General features: G+C 48.5%; 2 protein-coding genes across 2 annotated transcripts in view; one reads left to right on the top strand and one right to left on the bottom strand.

The window, feature by feature from the left end:
* The window catches only part of TM9SF4 (transmembrane 9 superfamily member 4), a 32,340-nt gene extending 19,885 nt beyond the window's left edge, over positions 1-12,455 (top strand). The window contains exons 9-18 of the mRNA XM_081916885.1: positions 792-862; positions 2,027-2,159; positions 3,401-3,482; positions 3,584-3,659; positions 5,537-5,620; positions 7,611-7,786; positions 9,352-9,415; positions 10,179-10,298; positions 11,372-11,461; positions 12,136-12,455. Coding sequence (XP_081773011.1) covers positions 792-862; positions 2,027-2,159; positions 3,401-3,482; positions 3,584-3,659; positions 5,537-5,620; positions 7,611-7,786; positions 9,352-9,415; positions 10,179-10,298; positions 11,372-11,461; positions 12,136-12,285 — 1,046 coding nt within the window. The 3' untranslated portion in view covers positions 12,286-12,455. The remainder of the gene's footprint in view (positions 1-791; positions 863-2,026; positions 2,160-3,400; positions 3,483-3,583; positions 3,660-5,536; positions 5,621-7,610; positions 7,787-9,351; positions 9,416-10,178; positions 10,299-11,371; positions 11,462-12,135) is intronic.
* Positions 12,456-18,486: 6,031 nt separating this feature from the next.
* PLAGL2 (PLAG1 like zinc finger 2) lies at positions 18,487-27,178 on the bottom strand. The gene is made up of 3 exons (XM_081917034.1): positions 26,909-27,178; positions 23,908-24,273; positions 18,487-23,279 (listed from the first exon to the last, which is right to left on the bottom strand). The coding sequence occupies exons 2-3, from the start codon at positions 24,156-24,158 to the stop codon at positions 22,076-22,078; spliced, it is 1,455 nt and encodes a 484-aa protein (XP_081773160.1). The 5' UTR covers positions 24,159-24,273; positions 26,909-27,178; the 3' UTR covers positions 18,487-22,075.
* Between the last annotated feature and the right edge of the window lie 78 nt (positions 27,179-27,256).

The following is a 27,256-nucleotide window of genomic DNA, read 5'->3' as shown; positions in this document are numbered from 1 at the left end:
AGTGGTTATTTATTTTTTTATGTTCAATAAGCATTATCTGCTTAGAATGGAATGGAATAGAATAGAATATAACCTTTAGAAGACATATGAACACAACCCTGTACAGTGGACGCTTGGGTTGCGAACGTGATCCATGCGGGATGCATGTTCGCAACCCGCAGCGTTCTCAACCCACATCTGTGCTGTTTACCTGGTTGAAAAGAGGTGTAAGGGTATTAACACTGGTGTGATCATAATAAAGTCCTGGGAGTTACAAGGGTTATAACTTAATCTTGAGTATATCCCAGAACAGGTATAGATCCCTCTGGCTTCCCTTACTTGGCTACCTTGCTTTTCTTTCCTCCTCCCCTTGATCCCCACTGCCCAACATGGCAGCCCATGAAAGAGACACTTTTAAAATGCCTCTGAAGAGGAAAAGAATGGCTTGCACTGAAATCAACCCCCCTGCCCTCCAAGGTCCAGTCCAAGTGGCGACTTCCTTGCTTTTGCTGCGGCCCCATGTGTGTTAGCAGAAGGTGTGAGAAAATGTGAAAATGAATACTTGTAGCAGCAGCAGCAGCTCCTTTGGTGTAGGGGACTCAAAAGTGCAATTCTTGCTGTGAGAACCCAACCTCACCCCACATTGCTACTGTCTGAGGACATGTGGGCAGATGTGGACTGCGGGGGACTCTGTGTCGACTGACGCATCACTCCTCATGACCCTCTGCTCCTGTATGCTGCTGGCTTGCAGATGCTTAGGTGCTCAGTGGAATAAACTGCAGTTCATTCATTCCAGGTCTTATTCGTTTCAGGTATTCTCAGCATGATCATCATCCGGACGCTCCGGAAGGATATTGCCAACTACAACAAGGAAGATGACATTGTACGAGAAGCATGATGTGCTTGGGGCTGGCAGGTGGGGTGGGGGGGAGAGGGAGTGGAAACCCTTCCTTGCATCTTGAGAATGCTCCCAGAATCTCCTCTTGAGGGTAGAGGGGAGGTAGCCAAGGAAATGGGTAGAGAATGTAAGAGGAGCTCAGCCGGATTAAATCCGACTTTATTCAGCGCTGGGTTTCTCATAACACCGGTCTTGAAAGACCTACATTGGCTCCCAGTACGTTTCCAAGCACAATTCAAAGTGTGGGTGCTGACCTTGAAAGCCCTAAACGGCCTCAGTCCTGTATACCTGAAGTAGCATCTCCACCCCCATCATTCTGCCCAGACACTGAGATCTAGTGCCGAGGGCCTTCTGGCGGTTCCCTCCCTGCGAGAAGCCAAGTACAGGGAACCAGGCAGAGGACCTTCTTGGTGGTGGCGCCCGCCCTGTGGAACGCCCTCCCACCAGATGTCATAGAGAACAACAACCACCAGACTTTTAGAAGACATCTGAAGGCGGCCCTGTTTAGGGAAGCTTTTAATGTTTGATGGACTAGTGTATTTTAATATTTTGTTGGAAGCCACCCAGAGTGGCTGGGGAGGCCCAGCCAGATGGGCGGGGTATAAATAATAAATTATTATTATTATTATTATTATTATTATTATTATTATTATTATTATTATTATTATGTCAGCCAGGCAGATGCCTCTGTGAAGCCCATTGGAGCAAGGCTGAACCTGGAGGTAGCACATAGCTATAATGTCCAGTAGCCACCTGGTCACTTTCTGCTGTTCACCTGACCGATCCCTTTTTAAAAGCACTGCTGTGTCTTGTTGCATCAAATTCCATAGCTAGTGATGTGGGTAGAGAGTCCCTTGCTAGTCCAGAGTTTATACTGGGGCTTAACCACTTAACAGCAGATTCTCGGCAGACCTTGCCAGGCCTGCCTTCTCATTCCTTGCTGGGCTGAAACACTTTTCAGCTGCAGGCAGTACCCAGAAGGGCCTTAAGGTTTTGTGAAATGTGGTGACTCTCTGCAGAGAGGAGAGCCCTGGGGGAGGAGAGGACATGCTCTGCACATCTCTGTGGCAGTGGGGGGGGGGAGTGTACGTGGCAGTCCTTTTCATGGGGCTTGATTTCAATCCCCCTGTGTGTCGATTTCCCCTGCAGGAAGACACCATGGAGGAATCTGGGTGGAAGCTGGTACACGGTGATGTTTTCAGGCCGCCTCAGTATCCCATGATCCTCAGCTCCCTCCTGGGCTCTGGAATCCAGCTCTTTTGCATGATCCTGATTGTTATTTGTGAGTATCCCACCTGGGGAGCCTGGGGGTGCTTCTTTGTGAAAAGTGGGCAGGGGAGAAGAGACTCTACAGGCTAAGGAGGAAGACAGCTTGTTGAACAAGCTGGTCTCTCTATGCTGGGAGATATGGCCTTACATCAAAGCCCTTTTGGCAATTGCCAAGACATCGGCTTGTCTGCATACTGATTCTCAGGTGTCAATTTCCTCTTGGAGCCACATACTGACGGCGCCCACCCCCTCGAAAGACCCCTTTGCATTCTAGGGAATTGTGTGCTGTTAATAGTTGTTTGCTTTAAATGTATATCAGAGCTGTTTAGGGATTATGTCTCCTACCTGCCCACAGACTATCTTGCCAAAGTGGTGCATGCTCTAGTTATCTCTCGCTTGGACTACTGCAATGCGCTCTACGTGGGGCTACCTTTGAAGGTGACCCGGAAACTACAACTAATCCAGAATGCGGCAGTTAGACTGGTGTCTGGGGGCGGCCGCCAAGACTGCATAACACCGGTCTTGAAAGACCAACATTGGCTCCCAGTACGTTTCCGAGCACAATTCAAAGTGTTGGTGCTGTCCTTGAAAGCCCTAAACGGCCTTGGTCCAGTATACCTGAAGGAGCGTCTCCACCCCCATCATTCTGCCCAGACGCTGAGGTCCAGCGCTGAGGGCCTTCTGGCGGTTCCCTCAGTGCAAGAAGCAAAGCTACAGGGAACCAAGCATGTATTTTTAATCTTTGTTGGAAGCCACCCAGAGTGGCTGGGAAGACTCAGCCAGATGGGTGGGGTACAAATAATTTATTATTATTATTAATTATTATTATTATTATTAATTATTAATTATTATAATTATTATTATTATTGGTTGGATAGTGTTTTCGAGGTTACCAGCATGAGTTTGACCAAACTGCGGGAGGCAGTGGAGGACAGAGGTGCCTGGCGTTCTCTGGTCCATGGGGTCACGAAGAGTTGGACACGACTAAACGACTAAACAACAACAACAACATTATTATTATTATTAATGACTGCTCGCTAACCCACTTCAAGCCTGTCTGAAAAAACAAGTGGGGATAGGAAATTTGAAAAATAGAGCCACGGTGAACAAATGTGCTTTGTGAATACTCACCAAAGCACACACACCTCTTCTCAGTGTGCAAGGGCTCTCTTTGAATTCCGGCAGGTTAGCTTTCTGCAGAGGAGTATTGCTTTGTGAGTGGTGGGCCTTAATCCTCCTTGCCTTGACTTTCAGTTGTGGCCATGCTGGGGATGCTGTCTCCTTCCAGCCGAGGTGCCCTGATGACCACAGCCTGCTTCCTCTTCATGTTCATGGGGTAAGTGGTGTGGCTTGTCCCTTGCGTCGGCCACCATCCCTCTGCCTGACCTGTGATGGGAGGTAACCGTCTGTTTCTCCTCTCTGTGTCCTCTGCACTAGGGTTTTTGGTGGTTTCTCCGCTGGCCGACTCTATCGGACACTGAAAGGCCACCGGTGGAAGAAAGGGGCTTTCTGCGTAAGTGATACTTGTCTTCACAAACCCTGAGGGACTTGGGAAAGTGCGTGAGGGCAAACTGCGGAGCCTCATTTGTTTCTGATGATGAGATAACCACTGTGGCTGTTGGAAGGGGCCCTGGCCTAACCTTGGGATAGAGTTGCTGGGTGTGTTATGCCTTGGACTCTGACCTTTGCTTTACAACAGAAAATAGGCATAATAGAAGAAATCAGGCTTTGGGGAGGGATAAAGGGCACAGTGAAAATGATTTCTTGCTGCCGCCGCCTGTTTTATTTATCGTTGGTGGATTTTATGATATTGATTTATTTTGCTCTAGAATTTTCTTGGGACATGGGTGGCACTGTGGGTTAAACCACAGAGCCTAGGACTTGCCGATCAGAAGGTCGGCGGTTCGAATCCCCGTGCCGGAGTGAGCTCCCGTTGCTCGGTCCCTGCTCCTGCCAACCTAGCAGTTCGAAAGCACATCCAAGGGCAAGTAGATAAATAGGTACCACTCCAGTGGGAAGGTAAACGGTGTTTCCGTGCGCTGCTCTGGTTCGCCAGAAGCGGCTTAGTCATGCTGGCCACATGACCTGGAAGCGAGATGAGCGCCGCAACCCCAGAGTCGGCCATGACTGGACCTAATGGTCAGGGGTCCCTTTACCTTTCGATTTTTATTCGTATTTGCAATTATAATGTTGCTTGCCACCCTGGGGCTCCAGGATGAAGAGAGGGACTACAGATTCCTTAAATAAATAAGTTGTATTTGGCTGTTGGAATAACTCATGCAGCTTTGCAGGTCCCTGCAGCTTTTGCTTCTGTCTGAGTTGGCAAGGCCTGGCTGCTTCTCCACATCAAATCTTGTGTTTAGTCTCTGCTCTGGGACTTCACTGTTTGCTTCTGGGATGCTTTCAGACTTTTACCCCACAGCATCAGGAGTGCAAACCGAGATGAGGGTGATTCCTAGCATTTTCCAAGTAGATAAATTTTTAGGTAGGTCGGTAGCAATTTTATGTGTTTATTGCTGAAAGTCCGTTTTGATAAAACTGAAAGCATCAGGAATGCAAACTGAGATGAGGATTATTCCTAGCACTTTTAAGTAGGTAGGTAGGTAGGTAGGTAGCAATTTTATGTGTTTATTACTGGAAGTCCCTTTTGATAAAACTGAAAGGAAGTACCTTTGAGTGTGCAGAGACTTTGCACTCCTTCTCCCATTGCAATTTTACAACAGTCCTGTGTGGCTAGTCAATATTGTTATCACCATGTCGCTGTTGCGATGCATCCAAGGAAACAAGGACAATTTGCAGGCCCCCACCTGGCTCCAGCCCACCGGCCGGTGTGCCAGGCGAACTCCGGTCCTTGGTGCAACATAAATCTGCAACCCAGGCTTTAGAAGACTGAGCACGCTATTCAGCAGAGAAACGCTGCGCAAACAGAAGTTGCAGGAGAGGCTGTGTGAGCATATTTACAAGCGGGTTTATTCAGCGTAGATCAGGACAAAAGGAAACATGTCTGATCTCCTTCGTGTCCAAAGCAAAACAGAAAGCTGTACACAAATGGAAGTTCCCAGCATGCAATGAGTGTGTTACAGACAACAGTCCCATGTCTGTTCCTTAAGATGGAATGGAACATCCCAACAGTTGCAGGTGCTTCATCAGGAGCTGAAGCAATGTGTGTTGAGGGAACTAATCTGTGGCGGATCTGGAATTTGAATTGGGGGCTTTGTGAGTCATAGCTTGGTCTGTGGATCACCGGCTCTCGCAGGGGCTCTCAGGCTGCTGCCTTCTGCGCCTGGTGCTGGGAAGTGGCGTAGGAACTGCATTAGGTTCCTTGGATGAGCCTTGCAGACACCGTCTGTCACTGTCATCATTCAGTCCTGCTTGTTTTGCTCTTTGCAGACAGCCACCCTGTACCCAGGAGTTGTCTTTGGGATATGCTTTGTCCTGAACTGTTTCATCTGGGGCAAGCACTCGTCGGGAGCGGTATGTATCTTCCCATCTCTTTGCTCTCTCTGGAAACACTTGGCTTGGTCTACTCTTTTCTAATTCATAATTTGTGTGTGTTTATATGTTCTGAGACATAAGAAATGTTGGTTGGCTCCTTTTAAGCTCCTCATGTTTTGCCTTCCCTAATATGCACATAGGATGGCGCTGTGAGTTAAACCACAGAGCCTAGGACTTGCCGATCAGAAGGTCAGCGGTTTGAATCCCCGCGACGACGGGGTGAGCTCCCGTTGCTCGGTCCCAGCTCCTGCCCACCTAGCAGTTCGAAAGCACGTCAAAGTGCAAGTAGATAAATAGGACCCACTCCAGTGGGAAGGTAAACGGCGTTTCCGTGCACTGCTCTGGTTCGCCAGAAGCGGCTTAGTCCTGCTGGCCACATGACCCGGAAGCTGTACGGCGGCTCCCTCGGCCAATAAAGCAAGATGAGCGCTGCAACCCCAGAGTCGGCCATGACTGGACCTAATGGTCAGGGGTCCCTTTACTTTTACCAATATACACATACAATGCATAATATTGATAATAATGATAATAATAATTAATAATTTGTTTCTTGTACCCCACCCATCTGACTGGGTTTCCCCAGCCATTCTGGGAAGCTTCCAACAGAATATAAAAGGACAAAACATGAGACCTTAAAAGCTTCCTGATACATTCTGTGAAATCATCTCCCTTCCCTCAGGCCCCACGCCCAAGAGGATGCTGCCATTTCTGTAGCTATTAAAAAGGACATTTAAGAACAATTTTCTAAATCTTGATTTTTCCAAAATATTCTGTGAAATGCCCAAGCAGATAAAACCAGGGATGTTCCTAGGGGACCAGATTTATCGGACCATACCAGCCCCCTACCTTGCAGAAATCCACTATGTGGAATACCGCAGACTTCTTACAGCGGCTAGATTAAATGTCCTTGACTCTGCGATATTGTGGGGAAGGTACAGGGGAGTACCATACGCCCAGAGAACCTGTCATTGTGCCATGGGTGTGGTTGAGTCCACCAAACACATTCTCTTGACTTGCCCTTCTTATGCAGAGCTTAGACAAAATTTTATAGATCCACTCCTTTGTCAATTTAGCTTCCTACCCGGAGAAAACCAGGTTTTACACTTGCTGAATAATGTCACTAGAGCTATACCTTCCTTGGTGGCCAAATTTCTTTTTTTAGCTTTTAAGCGTCGCAAGACTATAATTGACTGTATTGATATGGGGCTATCTGTTTAGCCCATTTTAGTGTTGGCTAAGCTCTAAAATCTTCCTGGATGTTTAATTGTGTATTGACAAATGTACTTTTTCTGACTGACGGTCGAATAAAAGGTTGATGATGATACCCAAGCAGGACACATTTTGAACATTAGGAATTATGAAACCACGTTAGCTTCCTGGTGTTGCATTCATTTCCCCCCTGCCAGGCGAGTTCTCTTAGACTTACCTTCACCAATCTGGTGTCTTCCAGATCAGGGAGCTCTTTCTGGCCGGTGGACCAGATCCTTATCTCCTGGCTGCTCCTGGGCCAAATTTGGCAGATGTGCAGAGCCTGGGATCCAGTTGTGCCAGCCACACCAGTCTTTCCAAGTGCTTTTGCCCAGCAGGGAGTGTGCCTTTGAACTGTGACAATTCCTCTTGCCTGCCAGGTTGGGCAGAGGGGTGTGTGGCTGTAACTGTGCATGGAAACCTCTGGCTTTTATGTGGGCTACCTCACCAAAAAAATAATATAATTTCTCTAGCTTCACTGCCATTGTTATGTAGTCCCCCAAAGGCTTCTCATCAGGAAATGGGGTGCTTGGACTGCCAAAGGTTCCCCACTCCTTCTCTAAAGAATTGCTAGGCCATAGTATCACCTTGCGAACCATCCGTCTTGATGCTCTGGGGCAAAGGGGTGGCTCCAGGTACATCTTGCCTTGCCAGGTCCCGTTCAGCTATCGCCGCACCTTCTGCCAGCCACCTGTTCTAAGAGCTGGGTTGACATTTGCAGGTCCCTTTCCCCACCATGGTGGCTCTCCTTTGCATGTGGTTCGGCATCTCCTTGCCCCTAGTCTACCTGGGATACTACTTTGGATTTCGCAAGCAGCCTTACGACAATCCGGTGCGGACCAATCAGATTCCAAGGCAGATTCCGGAGCAGAGGTGGTACATGAATCGATTCGTCGGGTGAGTGACCCAGAAAACCCTTTCCTGCGCAGCTGGGCCAAATGACTGTTGGGTAGCTCTTTCTTTTCTTCTTTTTGGGGATCAGTGAGCAAATTGCTGCAGAAAAGCTTGGAAAGATCCTTAGGCCCTTCCATTACCACCTTGGGCAGTAAAGCATGAGACTCTCAGGGTCATGGGTTCAAATTCCACAGGGCAAAAAGATTCCTGCACTGCAGGTGGATGAGCCAGATGACCCTACAATTCTAGGATTTGATGATTCTAAATAGGAGCTGGAGCACTGATGCTGCTGCTGCTGCTGGCTGGGTTTGGGATGACGTTCAGTTGAGCTACCCAGAATTTGATGGCTCCGTCTAAGGGCTTATTTCTAAAAGGATGTGCTGTTCCGTTGCTGGAAGGGGAAGCTTTCTAGTGAGGGCAAGCAGTTCTGCCTCTCGGACGGCTTATCTTGTCATGAATAATCATAGTTTAGAGGTCCCGGGCCCTAAAGAAGTCACACTATCCTCCACCAGGACCAGGGCCTTCTCAGTGATGGCTCCAACCTGGTGGAATGCTCTGTCCCATGAGACTGGGGCCCTGCAGGATTTAACTTCCTTCTGCAGGGCCTGTAAGACAGAGCTATTCCACCTGGCCTTTAATTTGAGCTTAGCCTGATCTTTTATTCCCCTTCCTTCTTTCCCTCCGTCTCCCCTTTTTATGAAGATTATCCTCTCTGGGATCCCACAGCTAATTCTCCCCTGGTCTCCTCTCTGGCCCAAATAGGACTAACTTAGCCAGCTAGCCCTGGTGATCATCTAAAGTTTATTGGATGGTTTTCCCCCCTAAATTGACTTTTGAATTCTGAATTTATTATTCACGTTTTATACTGTATTTTATGCTGTTTTTTTGTTGCATCAATTAAGTGTTTTAAATTTGTTGTTAGCTGACCTGAGCCCGGTTTTCTGAGCCGCGAAGGTTGGGGTATAAATGAAATTTTATTATTATATTATTATACTGCTGCCGCCACCAGCACCCCAATCAGCTGGATCATCTGCAGCCAACCAGGGTGGGGCTCAGGCACTTTGAGGGGCAGAAAATGAAAAGATGTAACTGTAGCTTAGTGCCAGATCATATGTTTTGGAGCCAGGTGATGCCAGGTTCAGTCCGGGTCATGTCCTGTTGAAAGGGTCTTGTATTACAGAGTTCAGAAAGCTGCTGTCTGTCAGAGTTGTCACCAACTCTGTGCTGGATGGCTCAAAATGCTGACAGTACGAGGGAAGCTTCCTAACTTTCTTACATCCCCAGAGCTGGAATAGATGGGAACATAGACTTATGGATGGCCACTTCCCATAGTAACAGAATGAAATACTAGTTTCTGGGGGAGGAAAAGCAGCCTAGAGCCTTCAGGCCCTGCTTGTGGACTTCCTGGAAGCGTCTGGCTGGCTGTTGTCAGAAACCGTGCTTGACTAAACGGCCTTGGGTCTTATCCAGCTGGCCTGCTCTTAGGTTTGCAATGTGTGCAGCTCTAACTAGCATCACTGGATCTACACCTACTCCTACAGTAACCAAATTCTGTCTCTCATCTTTAGGATCCTCATGGCTGGAATTCTGCCTTTTGGAGCCATGTTCATTGAACTTTTCTTCATCTTCAGCGTAAGCGCCATTGCTGCTCTCTTCTTTTCTGACGTGGGCTTCCCAGAGAGGTGCATCATGTGCCTTTTAAAGGGTGGTGTTGGGATGGGGTCTGTCAGAACAAGCAGGGCTTTTTTTCAGCTCAGCTCCGGCACCTCTCATGTGGCTGCCACTGCTATTCTAAGAGAACCAGGGAGAAGTTCATGGTGAGCTCCGGCCCCTCTTTTTCTAGAAAAATAGCACTGAGAACAAGCATGTTTTTGGGTGGGTGTGCACAGAATGAAGAATGCTTGCTCTCCCTTGTCAAGTCTTCTGGGCTTTGCACTCTAGGTTGAGATGTGGCCCTGCAGAGCCTTCCATTATTGGTCGTGGCAGCCCCAGAAATTGAGCTGCAACATTTTGCTTCTTTAACTGTCTCCAATTGGGGAGTGCCTTGCAAGAAGGGAAGGGTGTCTGGCTGCTCTGCAAGACAGAGATGCCTTTCATGAGCATAGAACGGATCCAGGATCCCTTACAATTCTCCCGAGGAAATGGTCCAGCAGAACTGAAAATGCAACTTAGTTCTGGGAGACCTGTCTAGAGCCAACTCGGTTACACAAGCAATTGAAGAATCCTCTGATTCTTTGAGGAAAAGCCATGGTTAAAGTGGAGAGGATTGGATAGAGGTTTGTGATGCAGGTTTGCTTCGCTGCCTTTTTCTGCGAAAAAGCTTCTTGTGTATCAAGAGCTGTCCCATCATATTCATGTCTCCTCCTTTGTGCACATCTTCTTCTCTCGCATCCAGGCAATTTGGGAGAACCAGTTCTACTACCTCTTTGGCTTCCTCTTCTTGGTGTTCATCATCCTCGTGGTCTCTTGCTCGCAGATCAGCATCGTCATGGTGTACTTCCAGCTCTGTGCAGAGGTAATGTTGTTGTTGTTGTTTAGTTGTGTCCGACTGTTTGTGACCCCCTGGACCAGAGCACGCCAGGCACTCCTGTCTTCCACTGCCTCCCGCAGTTTGGTCAAACTCATGCTGGTAGATTTGAGAACACTGTCCAACCATCTCGTCCTCTGTCGTCCCCTTCTCCTTGTGATCTTTCCCAACATCAGGGTCTTTTCCAGGGACTCTTCTCTTCTCATGAGGGGGCCAAAGTATTGGAGCCTCAGCTTCAGGATCTGTCCTTCCAGTGAGCACTCAGGGCTGATTTCCTTCAGAATGAAGAGGTTTGATCTTCTTGCAGTTGATGGGACTCTCAAGAGTCTCCTCCAGCACCAAAATTCAAAAGCATCAATTCTTTGGCGATCAGCCTTCTTTATGGTCCAACTCTCACTTCCATACATCACTCCTCGGAAAACCATAGCTTTTACTATACGGACCTTTGTTGGCAAGGTGATGTCTCTGCTTTTTAAGATGCTTGCAGAGGTAATAGAGCAGATTAATCCTGGGGTTGTCGTTGGGGGGTTGCAGGGAATGGGACCCTGTTCTGCAAGGTGCCTCAAAGGGAAACATGGATCAGATTTAGGCAGAGAGACAGAGCTCCTGTCCTCAAGTATACAAGCCAGTTAATATATTCATCTGAATTGATCAGTATTGCTTTTCCAGAACTGCACAAGAAAGCCAGCATACCCTGGAGGAAAGTCGGCTTTTCCCTGGCATGCTAATTTTCTGTGTTCGGGGAGGGTTTTTGGCTTGTGTTTCTGCGAGGAAGAATTTACACTTTCACGTGTCTGGAGAGTCTGGCTTCAGCTTGCAGTCTTGCCTAGTTTGAAGAGAACCGCAGGGATGAAAGCAGCTTGGCTCTCTCCCTGTCCTGGGCTGCAGATCTACTGCTCACCACACCTGAAGATCTCAAACCTGCATGCTCTCGGTCACAGCATGCCACTCGCAGAGCTTGTGTGGTCAAAACAGCAGATGCCCAAACACGACTGGGCACCTGCGAGGGTTGTTGAGAGTGCTGGCAGAATGATGCCGTGTGTCTTTCCTTCGTTTGCCAGGATTACCGATGGTGGTGGAGGACTTTCCTAGTGTCCGGAGGTTCTGCCTTCTATGTGTTGATTTACGCAGTCTTCTACTTTGTGAATAAGGTACTGCTGCTGTTTTCACCAGATCCGAATCCTACACTCAGTAACTATTGAATGGGCTGCGATATCTGGTCAGGGAGGCTGTAGAGGGGCAAAACTTGCTGCTCTTGAGCACTTTGGGTGGGAGATAAATAAATATTTTTTTATTTATACCCCGGCCTTCCCGGTTCAGAAACCGGGCTCAGGGTGGCTAACAACAATTTAAAACACTTAATTATAAAGACAGCATAAAATACAGTATAAAAACATGAATGACAATAAAATTCAAAATAATCCCCAGGGCTAGCTGGCTGAATTGGTCCTACTTGGGCCAGTGAGGAGGCCAGGGGAGAATTAGCTGTGGGGTCTCAGAGCGGGTGATCTTCATACAAGGGGAGGGGGAGGGAAGAAAAGGGAAATAAAAGAACAGGGAAATTAAAGGCCAGGCAGAATAGCTCTGCCTTACAGGCCCAATGGAAGGAGGTTAAATCCTGCAGGGCCCTAGTCTCATGGGACAGAGCATTCCACCAGGTCGGAGCCATCACTGAGAAGGCCCTGGCGGATGTTCCATGATACACAACATGGTTGAGGTGGGAGGCCAAGCGAGGTTCCCACCCTGCTTTTCCTTGGGTTAGGGGGGCCACTGCAGAGGCTTTGGCGCATGCTTCCTCTGACCTCCTTCTGGTTCTCTCTTGCAGCTGGACATTGTCGAGTTCATTCCTTCCTTGCTGTACTTTGGCTACACAGCTCTCATGGTGCTGTCCTTCTGGCTCTTGACGGGGACCATTGGCTTCTATGCAGCCTACATGTTTGTCCGCAAGATTTACGCTGCTGTGAAAATAGACTGAAGATGCTCTGGCGCCACGTGGCACAAAGCAGCTGGTCCCCTCTGTTTCCTCCTAGGAAGGAAGTGGGGAACTCTCTCTCTCTCCCTCTCTCCTGTTTCTCCCAAGGAAACAAAACCCGGCTGGAGTGGGGGACACAAGGAATAAAAATAGTTCAATTTTTTGGAATGTAACCTTTGGCACAGCGTCCGTGGAATCGGGTTTCTTGGTGGGGAGGGTGTGTAGATACTTTGCATTTTAACTTTTATCCTATTCTGGTTATAAGGGATTTATTTTCTCTCTTCTTTTTTTTAGCCGAGACGCATTCCCCTCAATGAGTAATCTTTCTCCCCCCTCCCTTTTCATCTAATTCATTTTCTGTAATGACAATAATAGGAGATTGCAATGGCTACAAATTCACGAATGAGTTTGGGGAAGATTCATCCTTTGGTGATGGCACAGCGTAGCCTTTTGCTGTGCCTTTGCTTGGAGCAAGACGGCAGAAAGAAGGTCTGCTGCCGCCTCATCCTGCTCCAGTTCCGGCAAGTGCAGTTTTCTCACGGAGGGCTCTCAGACTGCCTCCCCTGGGCTGCTTGATGCTGGGAGTGTCACAGTGCAGACGGTGGCAGACACCTATTGTCTTGGGACGCTCACTTGCTTTGAACCACGATAAACTGATGATGTGGAACCACTGCCTGCTGAAAAGTGGAACAGGCCTGCAAACTGGAGGAAGGCTACTTGGAAGTCCTGGGGGAACCCCAGGGGATTTCTCAACACTGGGATTTGGGTGAGGTTTAGAGACTGGAAAACGTGCTCTGTTGTTCATGTGCCAAGGAATCCATGGCTCAGATGTTGGGGACTGCTGCTGTAATGTACAAGAGATGGGAGGGAACTGCGAGAGTTCTGTTCCCCTGACCCCAATGTCAAACGAAAGGAATTGTTCTCCCTTCCTACCCCATTCCCCTGCACATTTGGCCGACCCCCTTTTCTCACTTGTTCAGTTCTGTCTCTCCCTCCAGAAATTGAAGTGCATTGGCAGCTTTACTCTCGACTTCTATGTGAACTAGGTTACGTAGTCACAAGACCAAGGTTAGGCTATCGAATTATATTTTAGCCAAGCACAATGGATCACAGTCTCCCTTCTCTGAGACAGGAGCACCCCGCTCTTAATGCGCTGCGCATCGCAAACGAGCCTGAATCAATTTACTGGGAGATGGTTGTAAACACTTCCTTTGATAAACAGAAACTTGCTTATTTGTAATCAGAATTACAATACTGGAATTATTATTTTTTTCAATTGCTGAAAATTAGGTCTAATTGTGGAATGGTCTAGTTGCAGTTTTCTGCTTTATGAACGAGCTGTGGGTATGCCATGGGTGGGGTGGGGAAGGGAGGCATGCACTTGGGGGGGCATTTTTTCCATGGAAAATTAATCTCTTTGGGAACACATATTTAAGATCGTTAAACATGTATTTGTCATCAATGATGATGCCTCTTATGTGTGTCTTAATTTACCTGCCCTGTGGTAGTGGTATCTGCAGGAAACTACTGGGGTGATCCTGCAGGCTCACAGGGAATGGGGGCCTTGCTCCTGCATTGCTCCTCTGCCCACCCATTGCTTCCTTGCCCCCCATGCCAAAGCCACGCCAGCCACGAATCAAGGTCTGACAAAGGGGGGAGCCATGGCATTTACTACTTTTGCTATGGATCCCTTGGTGAACTGTGATCTGAGCTACCATTAGGGTACTTGACTAGGGCCTGGAGTATGCTAATTCTGCACACTAGCAGAAGCAGAGGTATGGAAGAGTTTCACCTAGTGCAACAGGCTCCCCTGCCCAATGCGCCCTTACAATTCATTCCGATGAATTGGGAGAAACCCCAGAACAGCAGCAGGGCAGGGAGGAGGGTGGAAGGCTTGCGCTGACATAATGATCAGAAGAGTGCAATGTTGATTTATTCCCCAAGTCCTATCTGCCCCTCCCTGTGATTTTCTTTTTCCAACCAGAACCGCTCTATCCCTGGCCTTCCACTATGTTTCTTGTATTTTTTAATGTATTGTTTGAGCCCAACTGTAAATAAATATGCTGTTGTTGTCATTGTGTCTTTGATTGTGCAGCTTCAGCCATGGGTGACCTGTCTTAGGTTTTCCAAGTTGCAGGTGACATAACTCGCATTTGCTCTGCTGTTAATCATTCTGATCACATCATTTGCCAAAAATGATGTTCTGTGAGAAGGGAAACTTTGCCATGGACGTCTGAGCTGGCAAGAGGAAGAATGCCCATCTTCTCCCTGCAGGACAGCCATTCTTGAAGCTACTCGATGGCTTCGTTCCGTTTCCGGGGTGGGTGTATTTCCTTCCCACCGGAGTCCCTACTGCTTCTACCCTTGAAGGGGTGAGGTTCTAAGTAGTCCCTGTCTCGCTGAAACCATATATGGAGTGTGGGGTTTACCATTTAGTTTCTTAAATATTGCCTTTAAATGTATGAAATAATTTTGACCCACAGCCGCCAGCACAAACTTGAAAAGGTCTTATGTCATTCAAGGTGGTATTTCAAAGCCCCAAAAGAGATCAAGACTTGGGGAAGATCTCTTATTCTTTGCAAGGGAGATAAGTCTTATCAACAGTATTTTTATTAGTCTGTTATATCCCATGTGACTGGCATTTAATATAAACAAGTAGGACCAAAAACAAAATGTTACCATATGTCCCAACCCCTAAGTACTCATTTGTTCAGGGCTGAAGCAGCATGTTACTTCCTCCACTCTCGTTCAATCAATCCCGCCACGCCCCCCCCCCCAGTCTTATACTTTTCCAGCTGACACTCCACAAAGGCTTCTTAAGCCCATTAAGTATGTTCACTCTACATAGGAGTCTATCTAGGAACCACTATTCCATTTGCAGGTATTTGTTTTATAGTAGCACACACTCAACTTCCTGTGGCTGGTATCCATCTGTTTCTGGGGGAGGGGGGCAAGTCAAACCACTGGAGAATCACAGCACCTGCTGTGGCTGCCGAAAATGATAACTTGGACCTGCTGCCTCCCACATTGTGTCTTGTGTTAGCAGCACTGAAGTGACGTCACCAGGGTGCAAGCCTGGACAGTGTGTATGGAGGTCTTGGGCTGCCAGGACAACAGGACCCCCCCCCATGGATGCTGGCTAGTGAAGGGACTAATGTGAAACACTGGCCTCACCCCGGGCAGCGGCAACCCATGCTAAAAACCTGGGATAGGTTTCTAGGGAAGAGCCAGAGGCTCCAGCAGGATGATAGAGAATATGGATCCTGAGTATATACAACCTGCGTTGTTCATAGGTGTTCCCACTCCCACAAACAAACAGAATAGCTTATACTTCAAACATTTTTAATAAGCATTTTCATTTTTAAAAAAACAAAACACACCCTCTTTCATTTTGGACTTAATTCTGTAAGACAAAGAAAAGCTAACTGAACAATGATGAACTGTACACTTCCTAATGGCACTTCAATCTTTAGTTTTAAAAACCTGGACTTGTAAGAAGTCCTACAATACTTTTCATCAGAGGAGGTTATTTGCTGTATTTAGAAAAAGTGCTAGATTTGTTTGAGAAGTCCCAGCTTCAGGCCTAGAAGGCCTTGGTGGCTCTTGCGGAGGGCAGGCAGGTGGGCAGGCTTGGGAGACGAGGCAGGTACGGCTCAGGTGAGCCAAAGAGGTCAGCTCCCTCTTGCAATGTCGGAGAAATTCCAAATGAGCCCTTGAAAGTTCAGCTGTTAGACCACAGCCCTGAGCAGGAGAGCAAAAACACAGTCATGGGACAGACACTCTCAGGCAGAGGGGCCACCTGTGAGTTCAAGCAGTCAGTTCTCCTTGTGCTGTTCAGAGGAACAGGAAACTTTCCCGTGAAAAATGACTCGAGGAATACAGCATTCCTAGACGCTGTCCCAAATCTCAAATTCCAAAGCAAGAATCGTGCCCCACTGCAGGCAGATTATGTTGTCCTCTGCCCATGTTCCCTGCCCCACACCCTGCCCAGTACAAAGCACACCAGAGTCACAGTGTATGCTATTAAGGCTTTTGCAGGAGCAACCAGAGCTCAGCTGTCTTACCCGGGGCACGTGCCATGCCAAGTGCAGGCACCCACAGGCTTCAGTTCCTCTCTAGGGAGGTGCAGGCCACTAAGTCTTGTTTCCTTCCTGCAATGCCTCCGTCACCCCCTTTTTCTCATGGGTGACAGCAGTTGCCCTGTTCCCTTACCATCCTTTATATGCACACAGAAGTACAATGAAATTATGAGAACGTGGCTACCATCGCAAGCAGCAGCAGGTACATGGGAGTGATGGCCGGCGCCTTGAGGTGGCAGATCACAAAGAGTGTGTGTGTGTGTGTGTGTGTGTGTGTGTGTGTGGCGCGGGGGTTATAGCCCCTCAGCCTGCTCTAAGGCAAAAGCATCCTGTTTAGCAGGTAGGGTAAAACCTTGGTTAAAACACATTACAAAGCATTCATTTTTAAAAACAAACAAAACAAACCACAGCTCTTAGTTATTAAGACTAAGCAAAAACCCAGAGTTTTAACGAGATGCTCGCTAGAGGTTGAGAACACACTAAAACCGGAAAGGCGAAGGCAGCCATTCCAGACTACCTAGGTTTTTTTTGGGGGGGGGGTCAGTTTAAACAGCCATGGATAACAGCGGAGAGATACTTAGTTCATTGACACAACACATAACATTTCTTTCTTTGGGTGGATGGTGAGAGGAAGCACTCTGAGATGTCCCAAGGAAATAGCTGTTGCAAAAAATGCAGAGAGACACAAACCAAGCCAGAATCACAGAATACTCTGGTTTCACCTCAGATCGTATAAATCTTTCGCCTTTTACAAAACTCCCACTTTTTGATCATATGCCATTTTCACCATTTTTGTTAAGATCTGGCAGTCTAGGGACCTTTCTGCTAGGACCACCAATGCAGAGGGGAGGGGAGCATGCAGTGCACATGTAGACAACACACTGTAGGTGTAACTCTTTGCAGAGCTTGCACTTGCAGTCATTCATTTTATCTGGCATAACTATTTAAGCAAAGATTCCTACGTAACACTAATCCAAAAGATGTTAACTTTCCCTCTTCCTTTTAATCCCAGGAGGCTGCACAACTTTTCGCTTTCGCCCTTTCTAATGGGCAAGTCTAGAAATAGTGGTATTCTAAAATTTAATTCCACTGCTGTGAAGGACACATTCTTCTTGTGGGGACAATCAATCCCACAAAACAAGGCAAGAAACGAAAGAACTTGCAAAGGCATCATCTGAACACAAAAGGACGGGAAAGCAAAGCGTTCTGGGACAGAAGAGCGTGTTGGATTTATCTGCAAATTTCAAGCAACTTGCCACCTCAGTCAGAAAATAAAATGGGTTATGAGTTTTAAGATGTGCCAGTGAAAGGAAGGGATGGTACAAGCCTCCCTGCCCCTTGATGAGTTTACTATTTACAGAGAAGAGTCAGTGCTAGTAAAATAAAGCCATTGGGCTTATTGCTAACTAAAAGGGAAATAAACAGCTTGGTCAATAAGAAAGAGTCCAACATAGAGAGCTGTGATGTTGTAGCATTCAGCATAAGACAGGTGGCTAACTGGTACAGGAAGAAACCGCAAAGCTAAATGGGAGACAAACTGTTTGGGGTGCTGTAACACTGGCATCACTAAAGCTAGGAAGGGTCTAAGTACCAGCTTCTTCAAGAGGGAGGCTAAAAAGGTACACCAAGGATGAACAAATGGCCAAGAGGATCCAACAAACTGCAGCCATTTTAGCCAATCCCCCCTTTGACATGGTAGGAATCTCCAACAGGTGATCCTACCAGTCTTTGTGCCGCATGAACTGGCATCTGCCACACCAGAAAGGAAGAAAAACCTTTTGCCTTCAATGGTTCATGAAAGGGTGGTAAATATCAGGTTGGACTACACAAGAATACAAGCGGCATTTAACAGAGTACGGCTGTGGCAAGATCACCTCATCATGACCTGAATCATTCGTAAGCTCTGGGGAAATAGGGGAGGGGGGAGATGAAGGAATGGCCTTGGTTAAAGCTGAATTCTCTCTGCGAGGAGGAATGAAACCTCTTTAACTCCAAGACCCAATTCTACTTCACAACGGGCATCACACTATGAAACAAGTTGTGTGAAATTAAGTCCCCTATAAATAAGCCACATTTAGGATCAAAAGGAAGGAAACAACTGAAGTATTTTTTTTAAAAAAACAACAACAACCCACATGCCAGTTGGAAAGGGTGAATACGGACCAGTTGTTTAGCTTTCCAAATAATATGGGCCTCAATGAAATTAACTTACAGTAGTTTAACACTAAGAAAATATCCTTATTTCCACTGGCTATAAGTTTGCAGAACTAGTTGTCATTAAGTGTAATAATGGGATAAAGATTAACAACTACTAGGTAAGATAATCAGCTCATCTTACTTTTCAAGGTAACCTGAAAGCTGTGTACTGATGAGCAGTGAGAATGATGAACCCTTTCCTTTTACTGTAGCACTATCCCTGGGATAGGCACCAAGGGGAGGAACCTGCTAATTCCTATCTTAAGTGTTGCTTCCTTCCCACTGCCTAGTTGTAACACTAGGCTACCTTCAGATTCAGGCAATTTCACTCCTGAGTAAAGCTAAGAGGGGTGGAGGAAGTACCCCACCCCACCCCCCAAAAAAACTTCAGTGGAAACTTAGTTCTGCACAGAGAGAATACCCTGGTAGTGGGACAGAAGATTCTGCCACATTTCTCCTCCTCACCCCAGTTTGAGCTGGTCTGTGCTTTTTCCTCCTGCAAAATGCATCCTGGCTGAACAACACGGGGACATGATGGCAAATCTTACATATGTAACATGTGAACATGGCTTCAGTGGATGGTTCTCACTCAAGTTCTTACCCCACCCCAAATTATTAGCAGAGAAATATTTTGGTATAAATGTGAATACTAAGCTTGGGGTCCAAGATGGCTCTGAATTACCTGGTGGGGTTGGGGGGCACAGAGATCTTACCTATATCTTCGGTTAGGTAATAAGAGCAAAGAAAAACAAGTCATGGAGACATATTCGAAAGAACAAGGGCTATAGCCTTAAATATTCTCCCGAGTCAGACTTTTGTCAAAACTCAAGGCTGGAAGCAGTAAAGCAGGCAACAGACAAGGCAGGAATTGCCAAAAACTGGAAGAGTCACACAACAAAAAGGCAACTCAAACTGAGAAAACCTTGGATCAGTTACGTTCAAAAGTCTGAAGAAGGTAGAAGTGTGGAGATTTATCACAAGTGTCGAGGTAGGGATGTGGTGAGGATTGCATAAGAGACTGTGCAGCAATTTCTGGAAAAAGAGAGGAACAGGAAACAGAACTGAGGTATTTAAAAATACTGAATGATAAGGAGAAGCCCAGACACTCTCCTATTTACCCAGCGCAAGGCACTCGCTGAAATTAGAAAGGCAACGTCTTAAAAACAGATCAAGAAGCATGGCTTGTGGAACTCACTTTCACATGCTATTGTTGAGGTAAGTATAATGCAAAATACTAAACTGATATGAAAAAATTCCAGCTAGAGAAGGGCTAGCTAAGCCTACAAAGCCTGTCCTTGCAGGAGGGGGAATCCTGTACTGAAAGCATCTAAACACTGGAAGGCAACGGGAGAAAACCCCAGACCTTAAAAGCAAACTGGAACTAACTGGAACTAGGAGAAAACAAACTTGCTATGTATCTGCTGAAACAGAAGGGGCTCCAGAGAGACCACTAACTATGTCTTAGGATGAAGGCAGAGGTAGGCTTATATCCAGGGCAAGCAAGAGAAACAGATCCTACTGTCTTAACCCCTACTCCACCCCATATATTTATTTATATATGTATATATGTATGTATATATATATCTGAGGTATGAAGAAGTGAACATCTGGGGCTCGTGAAGATACCCTGAAGTGCCACACAGGCAGACTGACCCCAAATGAGGTTACCAAGTGCGAATTCATAAGGGCAGGGAGGAAGGGAACCTACTTCATGAGGTATTTGCTGTGATACAGACAGAATAGCCCAGGAAAGCAGCTTGCTGAAATGGCAAGGGGAAAAGGAAGTGGAATCCAAGCAAGAGGGGGAAAGGAAGCAGCAAACCCGGCACGCAAATGCATGATGGAGAAGCAGAAACCCAGGAGCAACTGGGAAGCACCAATGGGCCCAGTTCATCAACTTGCCTTGGAAGACAAAGCACGCAAGGACCCTGAACTGTCGCAGAAGAAGCAGACAGCAACCCAGACAGCCACTGCACTCTTTGCATGTCCCCACCCCTTGGTTTTCTGTATGGGTGCAAGATCGCAGAAAACACTACGAAGCAGCCCTCATTTTAACTGGGTAACACATTCCTGGAACGCGGGGGAAACGCTAGGAACTGGCTGTGCAAGAGAGGGGGGGGAAGAAAACTCCAGCGGGTCTTACAAAGGAATGCAAGGTCCCAAGGCGACAAAAGAGGATAGGAAGTTGTGGGAAGCACACCCATGGTGCAGGAACAAGGGTATGAAGGCATATTGAGAACACGACACAGCTGGGTCAAAGTTGCCACCCACAAATGCTGCCAAACTTCCTTCAAGAGGCAAGTGGCACAAGTCTTGCTGAGCCACTGGGAGAGCAAGACTGTGACCCTATTCCTTTGGGCAAAGGAACGGCTTGGGCAAGCCCACTCCAAGGCCTATGAGGCTGAAATATAAGCTCTGTGGCTACTGCAAAGCACAGCCCAATGGCTTCCTCCAACAAGCACTGGGGTGAGGTAGAAGGAAGCTTCTTCTCAGGACTTGTTGCTGCTGGGCTGAAGTGTTGGCTTCTCTCAGCAAGCTCCTTTGTGCTTCAAAGCCAAGGACCAAGTGTCAATTGCAAGGCATTGTGGCAGACCTGTGCTGAACTTAAGTAAGCCACAGAAGTGGAGAGAAGCCCTCAAGCAACGAGCTTCCATTAACAGGTGAGGCTGTGGTCCACTCCCCTCCACCCCTGCGTATGCTTTGGGAAAGAGTGATCACAAACACAGAAAAGAAAGCAAGCCGGGCTGTTTGGGCTGCAGGATCCTTCTGACCCACGCTGAGATTTAAGGGAACATGACCTACAGAGCAGTCAGCTAAATTGGCAAAAGCAATCCATAGTCAGTTTTGCTTTCCCCACAGGGGAAGAAATGGAAGTAGTGAAGTGAAATCAGGGCGACCCGATTCCATTGTGTAAACAGTGTGCGAGCTGCGCCAGAAACAAGGACGGTGTTCCTGGCACTTCCTGATTTGCAATGGTGGGGGTGAGGGGTGGGTGGGAAGACTTTTTACGGGTGCGTAAACACGATTCGGTTGGAATGAGTCTTAATGAAGCGGCTCTGAAGAAAGGAAGTGTTGACTCTGCACACACTCAGTACTGTGTGGGCGCAACCAGGAGAGGTGCTGTGGGAGGGGCAGCAGGCGACAACAGGCTCTTCCAGCCTTCCCCGTGGACGGAGGTGCTGAAATACAGAAGAAATGTTGTGCCCTAACGTGAGGCAGACCCCCGATTCAATCACCTCCTAAAGTGGAATGAGGACGGAAGCCCCAAAGAAGGTCAGTGTGATGCCTGATTTACCAAACAAACAAGGTTGGGGAAATACCTGAATTTCTATTTGCTGCAACCTACACACTGTCTGGGACTGAGGCGCACATCAAAGTCCGCGTGGCAGTTTCAGTCCACGCAGGCACTCCTCCCCTCAAGCCTTCCCAGCCTACGGTAGGAAGGAGAACAAATCTGGGCACCTTTGCCGCACCGAATCCACACGCCGAAGGGAAGTCCCGTTCTTTCCCCGGCTGCCTCACTGGAACGCTTGGTGAAAACGTGGCAAGGTGGTTGCACCCAAGCCAGGAGAGAACATGGAGGGCAGCGAGTGAAGTGCTCCGAAGCCAAGGGAGGTCGCAGCTCCTGGCGCCTCTTGCGGTGGCAAAGTGGTGAGGAGTGACTGGGTCTCTCCCTGTGAATAGCCCATGACCAGACCCGCCGAGGACACGGGAGGGTTGCATGACGGGAGGTTCAAAGGGAGGAAGCCCAGGAGATGGGAGAAGTCCATGTTAGCAGCACAGAGAGCCTCAGAAAGCAGAGCGGGGCTCTTGGAGAGCAGTGTCTCCTCCAGGGTGATAGGCTGAGGGGAGGACGAGGATGGCTCACCAGGCACAAGGGACAGGCCTCCAGGGAGCTCTGCCAAACAGCTGTCCACCTCTGTTTTGGGGAGCTTGTCAGGCAAATATGAGGTAGATCCAAGCTGGTACTTTGGGGGAGGTTGTGGTGGGGAGGAGGACTCCAGGGGGTAGCTCATTCCCATTGGCAGAGGGTTGGGGACTAAAGAATGGGGCATTCCTGAGCTGGGCATGGTGGGGACATGTGCCCCATACATGCCCATTGGCAGCATCCCAGGGAAGCTCTTACTGTTCATCACATCCCGGGATGCCATGCACAAGACGGGGCTCAGTTCCTCTTTCACTGCAACGGCTGAGCTGCAGCTGAGCAGGCCCAGCATGTCCACTGGCTCCGTCTTGATCTTCAGCAGTTCTTGGGAGTGGCTCTTCTTCATGTGTCTGGTCAGGTGGTCTTTGCGGCCAAATCGCTGGGCGCAGTACTGGCACAGGAAGTCCTTCCGACCCGTGTGCACGACCAGGTGCCTCCTCACATCTTTGCGAGTGTAGAAGCGGCGGTCGCAGTGGTCGCACGGGTGCTTCTTCTCCTTCACGCTGCCCGAGGGCCTCCGGGAGTGGGCCTTGAGGTGCTCCAGCAGGACTTGGGTGCTCTCAAACATCTGCAAGCACACTTTGCAGCTGAGATCGCCACTGGCGGCAGCATGCATGGCCAGGTGGCGCCGGTAGCCGAGCTTGGTGTTGTAGTTCTTGCCGCACTCTGGGCAGTGGAGAGCTTCTTTGTTGGGGTCATGTGTCTGCAGGTGGTTGCGAAGGTGGTCCTTGCGGTGGAACATCTTCTCACAGTACATGCATTGGTGGGGCTTCTGGGCAGAATGGGTGGCCAAGTGCCTTGAGGGGAAAAGAAGCACAGGTTATAAGCAGCTTGCTTGTGTCCCCGCCCCTGCCCCCAGCACCACAAAAGCTGGGCAGGTTAGCTTGAGAAAGGAGATTCTCCTCTGCCCGGTTTTAAGAGTTATAGAAGTGAAGGAGAACAAAGAATTTGGCATTTGCCACACCCATCCACACATCTTACACCATTCAGATCATAAATGGGACCTGGGGGGAGAATGCTATGGAGGCTTGTGTGGCGAGGTCTGTTGCCTTTCACCAGCAGCCCCAAACTTTTCATCTATGGCCGCATAGTGTAAGTTATCCTTCCTATGCTTGGGAAACACTGCTCTAAAACAAACCTGTTCCATGGCCAAATTTGAACCTGAGGCTGCTCCGTCCTAGCCCAACCCTCTAACCCAGGGGTGTCCTAACTTTTTTCAAAAAGGGCTAGATTTGATGAAGTGAACATGCATGAGGGCCAAACAAAGTTTTTGACCTTTTAGGGTTGAAGTTGTTGAGCTGCTTTTTGCAGTTTGCCCAAGGTGATAAACTGCAGCAGGGGCCGGATTAAACTGACCGGAGGGCCAAATTAGGCCCCCGGGCCGGACTTTGATCATGCCTGCTCTAACCCATCCCCCCTACATACCTGTAGAGCTTGTACTTGGAAGCAAAGGCCTTGCCACAGTGCACTTGAGGGCAGCCGTACGGTCTCTGCTCTGGGTTTGCTCTCAGCTTATCCACACTGGGGAAGGAGGCTCCTGACGGTTCGTGCTGGCATTTCCCTTGGCTCTCGCTTTCTCGGCCCTTGGGGCGGGGGACTAGTTTCCAGCCCGTCTCCTCCTCCTCCTGCTTTGCATCTTGAATCCAGTTGGGGACGCTGGTGAAGAATGCGGTCATGGCAGGCCTAGCAGAGGAGGGCCAAATGAAGCAGAAGTCCTGCCCATGGGCATCTCACTGGTATAGTCACACCCACTGACAATTTTCAAAAGTTTCAGCAAGAAGAGGTTGCTACCTGGAATGACAAATTGCGTGATTAAGGGAAGTGAATGGACACATGCACAGAGATGGTGGGACAAGACTCCACCTTTTAAATCTACTTTTAGGCAACAGCCCTATTCTGAGTACAGGAAAAGATTTAGATTCCTAGATGTCAACATCAACCTTTAAAGACTTGTGACTTGTTCTCAGTTTCAATATTTAAAGAAGAGATTGCTACCACAATCTTAAATGCCAATGTGAGTGTACAATTATTGCAGCAACAGTGGAAATCTGTCTGCATTTTTAAAGAAAGAAAGGCTCAGGACACAGTCCAGCTCATCTTGAGCTTTCATTACTGACACAGTGTGTCTTGGATTCAGTGTATGACACTCCTTTTAATTTTGCAAATGCCTGATAAAGGAGATGGCATTTACCTTACCCAACACTTACCCACTGAACTGCTTTAATCAGGTGAGCTGCATGATGTAAGGGCAGGGGTGGGAACCTTTTCCAGTCTCAGGGACGCCTTGCCTTCTGGGCAACCTTCAGGAGGCAAAAGTGGAGAGAGCAACTCATGTAACCTTTACCTTTGTACATTGGGCTAGTTGCTGCACCCCCTCTCACACTTCTTTATATGCTCTACCCAGGCCAGCAAGAGGCATAGCCAACCAAGCAAAGCAGTGAGTGAGGGGGGAAAGCAGGACCAGTAAATTCCCACTCTGCTATAAGGCCTGAAATACTTCCACTTGGGCGATGGAAATTACGTCGTTATAAGCCAAATTCCGTAAGTTTGGTGACCTTTCAAAACCAGAGAATAAAGTATCTTGCCTGCTCTACCCCATTCCTGTTGATCTTCTAAGTACAGATGTCACTTTTTCAATTGCTATCGGGAAAATGTATTTTGGGATGAGACGAGTGATCTGGGAGCACCAGCCCCATAGCAATGGAAGCAAAGGAGGTGGGGGGAAAGACCTGATAACTGTTCAGCTGGTAAGACCACATGAACACTTTCTGATTTCTGAAGTAATGACTACATGCTAAGAACAAAAAAGTCACAGCACCTTAATGTCCTCATCTTGGCCTACTAGGTACATAATTATTGTTTATATTTTACATCTGGGAAACTGAAGCATGCCCTTGTTTTTGTTTTGTCATTTACATGGTTAAAATTCAAATGCCTTTTGGGAAAGATTGGGCTACCGTACGCTGTAAAGCACCACAACATTGATGGTTCTATGTAAACATCATATCATTTTCAGAAGATGGCTGGGTCAGAGTTCTTCATTGTACACGCCCTGGTACCTCTCGGCTGCTTTCTCATACTAAAATTACGCCCCCCAACCAGCTTCAAAAGGAGGGCCACTGAAACGAAACTGCTTAGAGGCCCCAACCTTCTGACTATAGCCTCATCCCTGCAATTTCACTTAATTCATAAAGCTTACTGTTGATCCTTGTTCAAGTGACGTTCCCTACTCGCGTCACCTGCCGGAGGGATGCCAAGATTTATTTTTAATGTGATTGTTGTGCTTGCACATCTGCCTGGGAATTTGGCAAGCCAACAGGGCAGGCTGCCATTCTGCTGGGGCCAAGTGTTTCCATCCAAGTAGGTCAAATCAGGACAAGGCCATGTGACCTTCTCAGGGAAGGTGGGCACAAAGCCAGAGCTCCAGCACTTTTCTTCTCTCATGCCCTTCCCTCTCCAGGCAGAAAAGAAACTGCCCATCAGCACTCTGGACAGTGAGCATGCAGAACCAAGGGAAAGCCTTCTGCACATAGCCAAGGACTCAAGTAAGACCTGAGCGGCTAAAATGCTGTTTGTGTGGCTGAGGCACATGGCTTCTACTGCATCCAAGACTCAGGGAACCCTCTGCGAACAAACAGGTGCAGAAAGTGCTTAAGCTAGTTTTATGGAAGAAGTGAGGATTGAAGAGGGAGAACAGGGCAAGCAGAGTTCATAGCACTAAAATCCCATACACTCCTCTACTACGGGAAGCTCCAAGTTTTTCGTGTTTATTTTAAGGGGAGAGAAACTATGGAGTTCTCTGTGTATTTTCTCTCTTGGCAACGGAATATGGGAGTCAGCCTCATTCCTAGCCATGATTACTGTCTCAATCAGGCCCAAAATGGCCTGCTCTGATTGGCAGCGGCAGCAGCTTAGGGGCAGAAAAGGTCTTTCCCAACACCTCCCACCGGATCCTTTTCGCGCCAGAGGTTGATCCTGGAGTCTCCTGCATGCCCAGTACCCGCAGCGACTCCGCTGACCCTTCCCTCCAAAAGGCACAGAGGCTGGTGTCTTCCTAGCTACCACCCACCCCCACTCTGCCCTTCTTCAGCCCTAGGGCTCCTTCCTCCAGTCCGCTCCCTGCTTCCACCTGCAACGAAGCAGAGCTGCACCTGCTCTTCCTGCCCGCCCGTTTCCCACCATAGGTCTGGAAGCTCCTCGGGGCAGGGGACTGACCTTTGTTGTTGTTGTGGCTCTGTAAACGCGCGCACGGCGCTACTGGAATATTATGGCCTATCTGGGGGGATGGGGGGTGTACCTAACATTGGAGGGGGGTCCCCAAACTCCATTAACCCCCCCGCCACCCCCGCGCATGCGTACTTTCAAGAAACCGTCCCCCCCCGCCACTAATACACAACCCCTCAAGGCCGCTCGCTCGCTCGCTCACCCCCACCCCGCGAGTCGCTCCCCTCCGCTGGCTCGTCCCGGCTGGAGGAAAAGGCGAGGAAGAAGACGACGACGACGAAGGCGGGCCCAGCTCTTGTTGTGGTAACTGAGCGGGCGGCGGAGGCCCCATGACCGGAGGCTACGGGGAAGAGGAACCGCTCCGTGAGGAGAAGGAGGCGGCGGCGGCGGCTGAGGGGACTGAGGCGGCGGCGGTTCGTTCGCCTTTATTTTCCTCTCGCGGGCTCGCTCGCGCCCCTCAAGGCCTCCATGGCGCCACATCCGGCCCAGACCGGAAGCCGCCTCGGCCCGGCCGCTCTGCCCTCACGAGCGCCGCCGCCGCGGGGCGTGC

Source organism: Podarcis melisellensis (genome assembly GCF_964234715.1).
Source record: "Podarcis melisellensis genome assembly, chromosome: 6".
Taxonomy (NCBI): domain Eukaryota; kingdom Metazoa; phylum Chordata; class Lepidosauria; order Squamata; family Lacertidae; genus Podarcis; species Podarcis melisellensis.
Note: the sequence above shows the minus strand (reverse complement) of the source record. Positions and strands in the feature narration are given on the sequence as shown.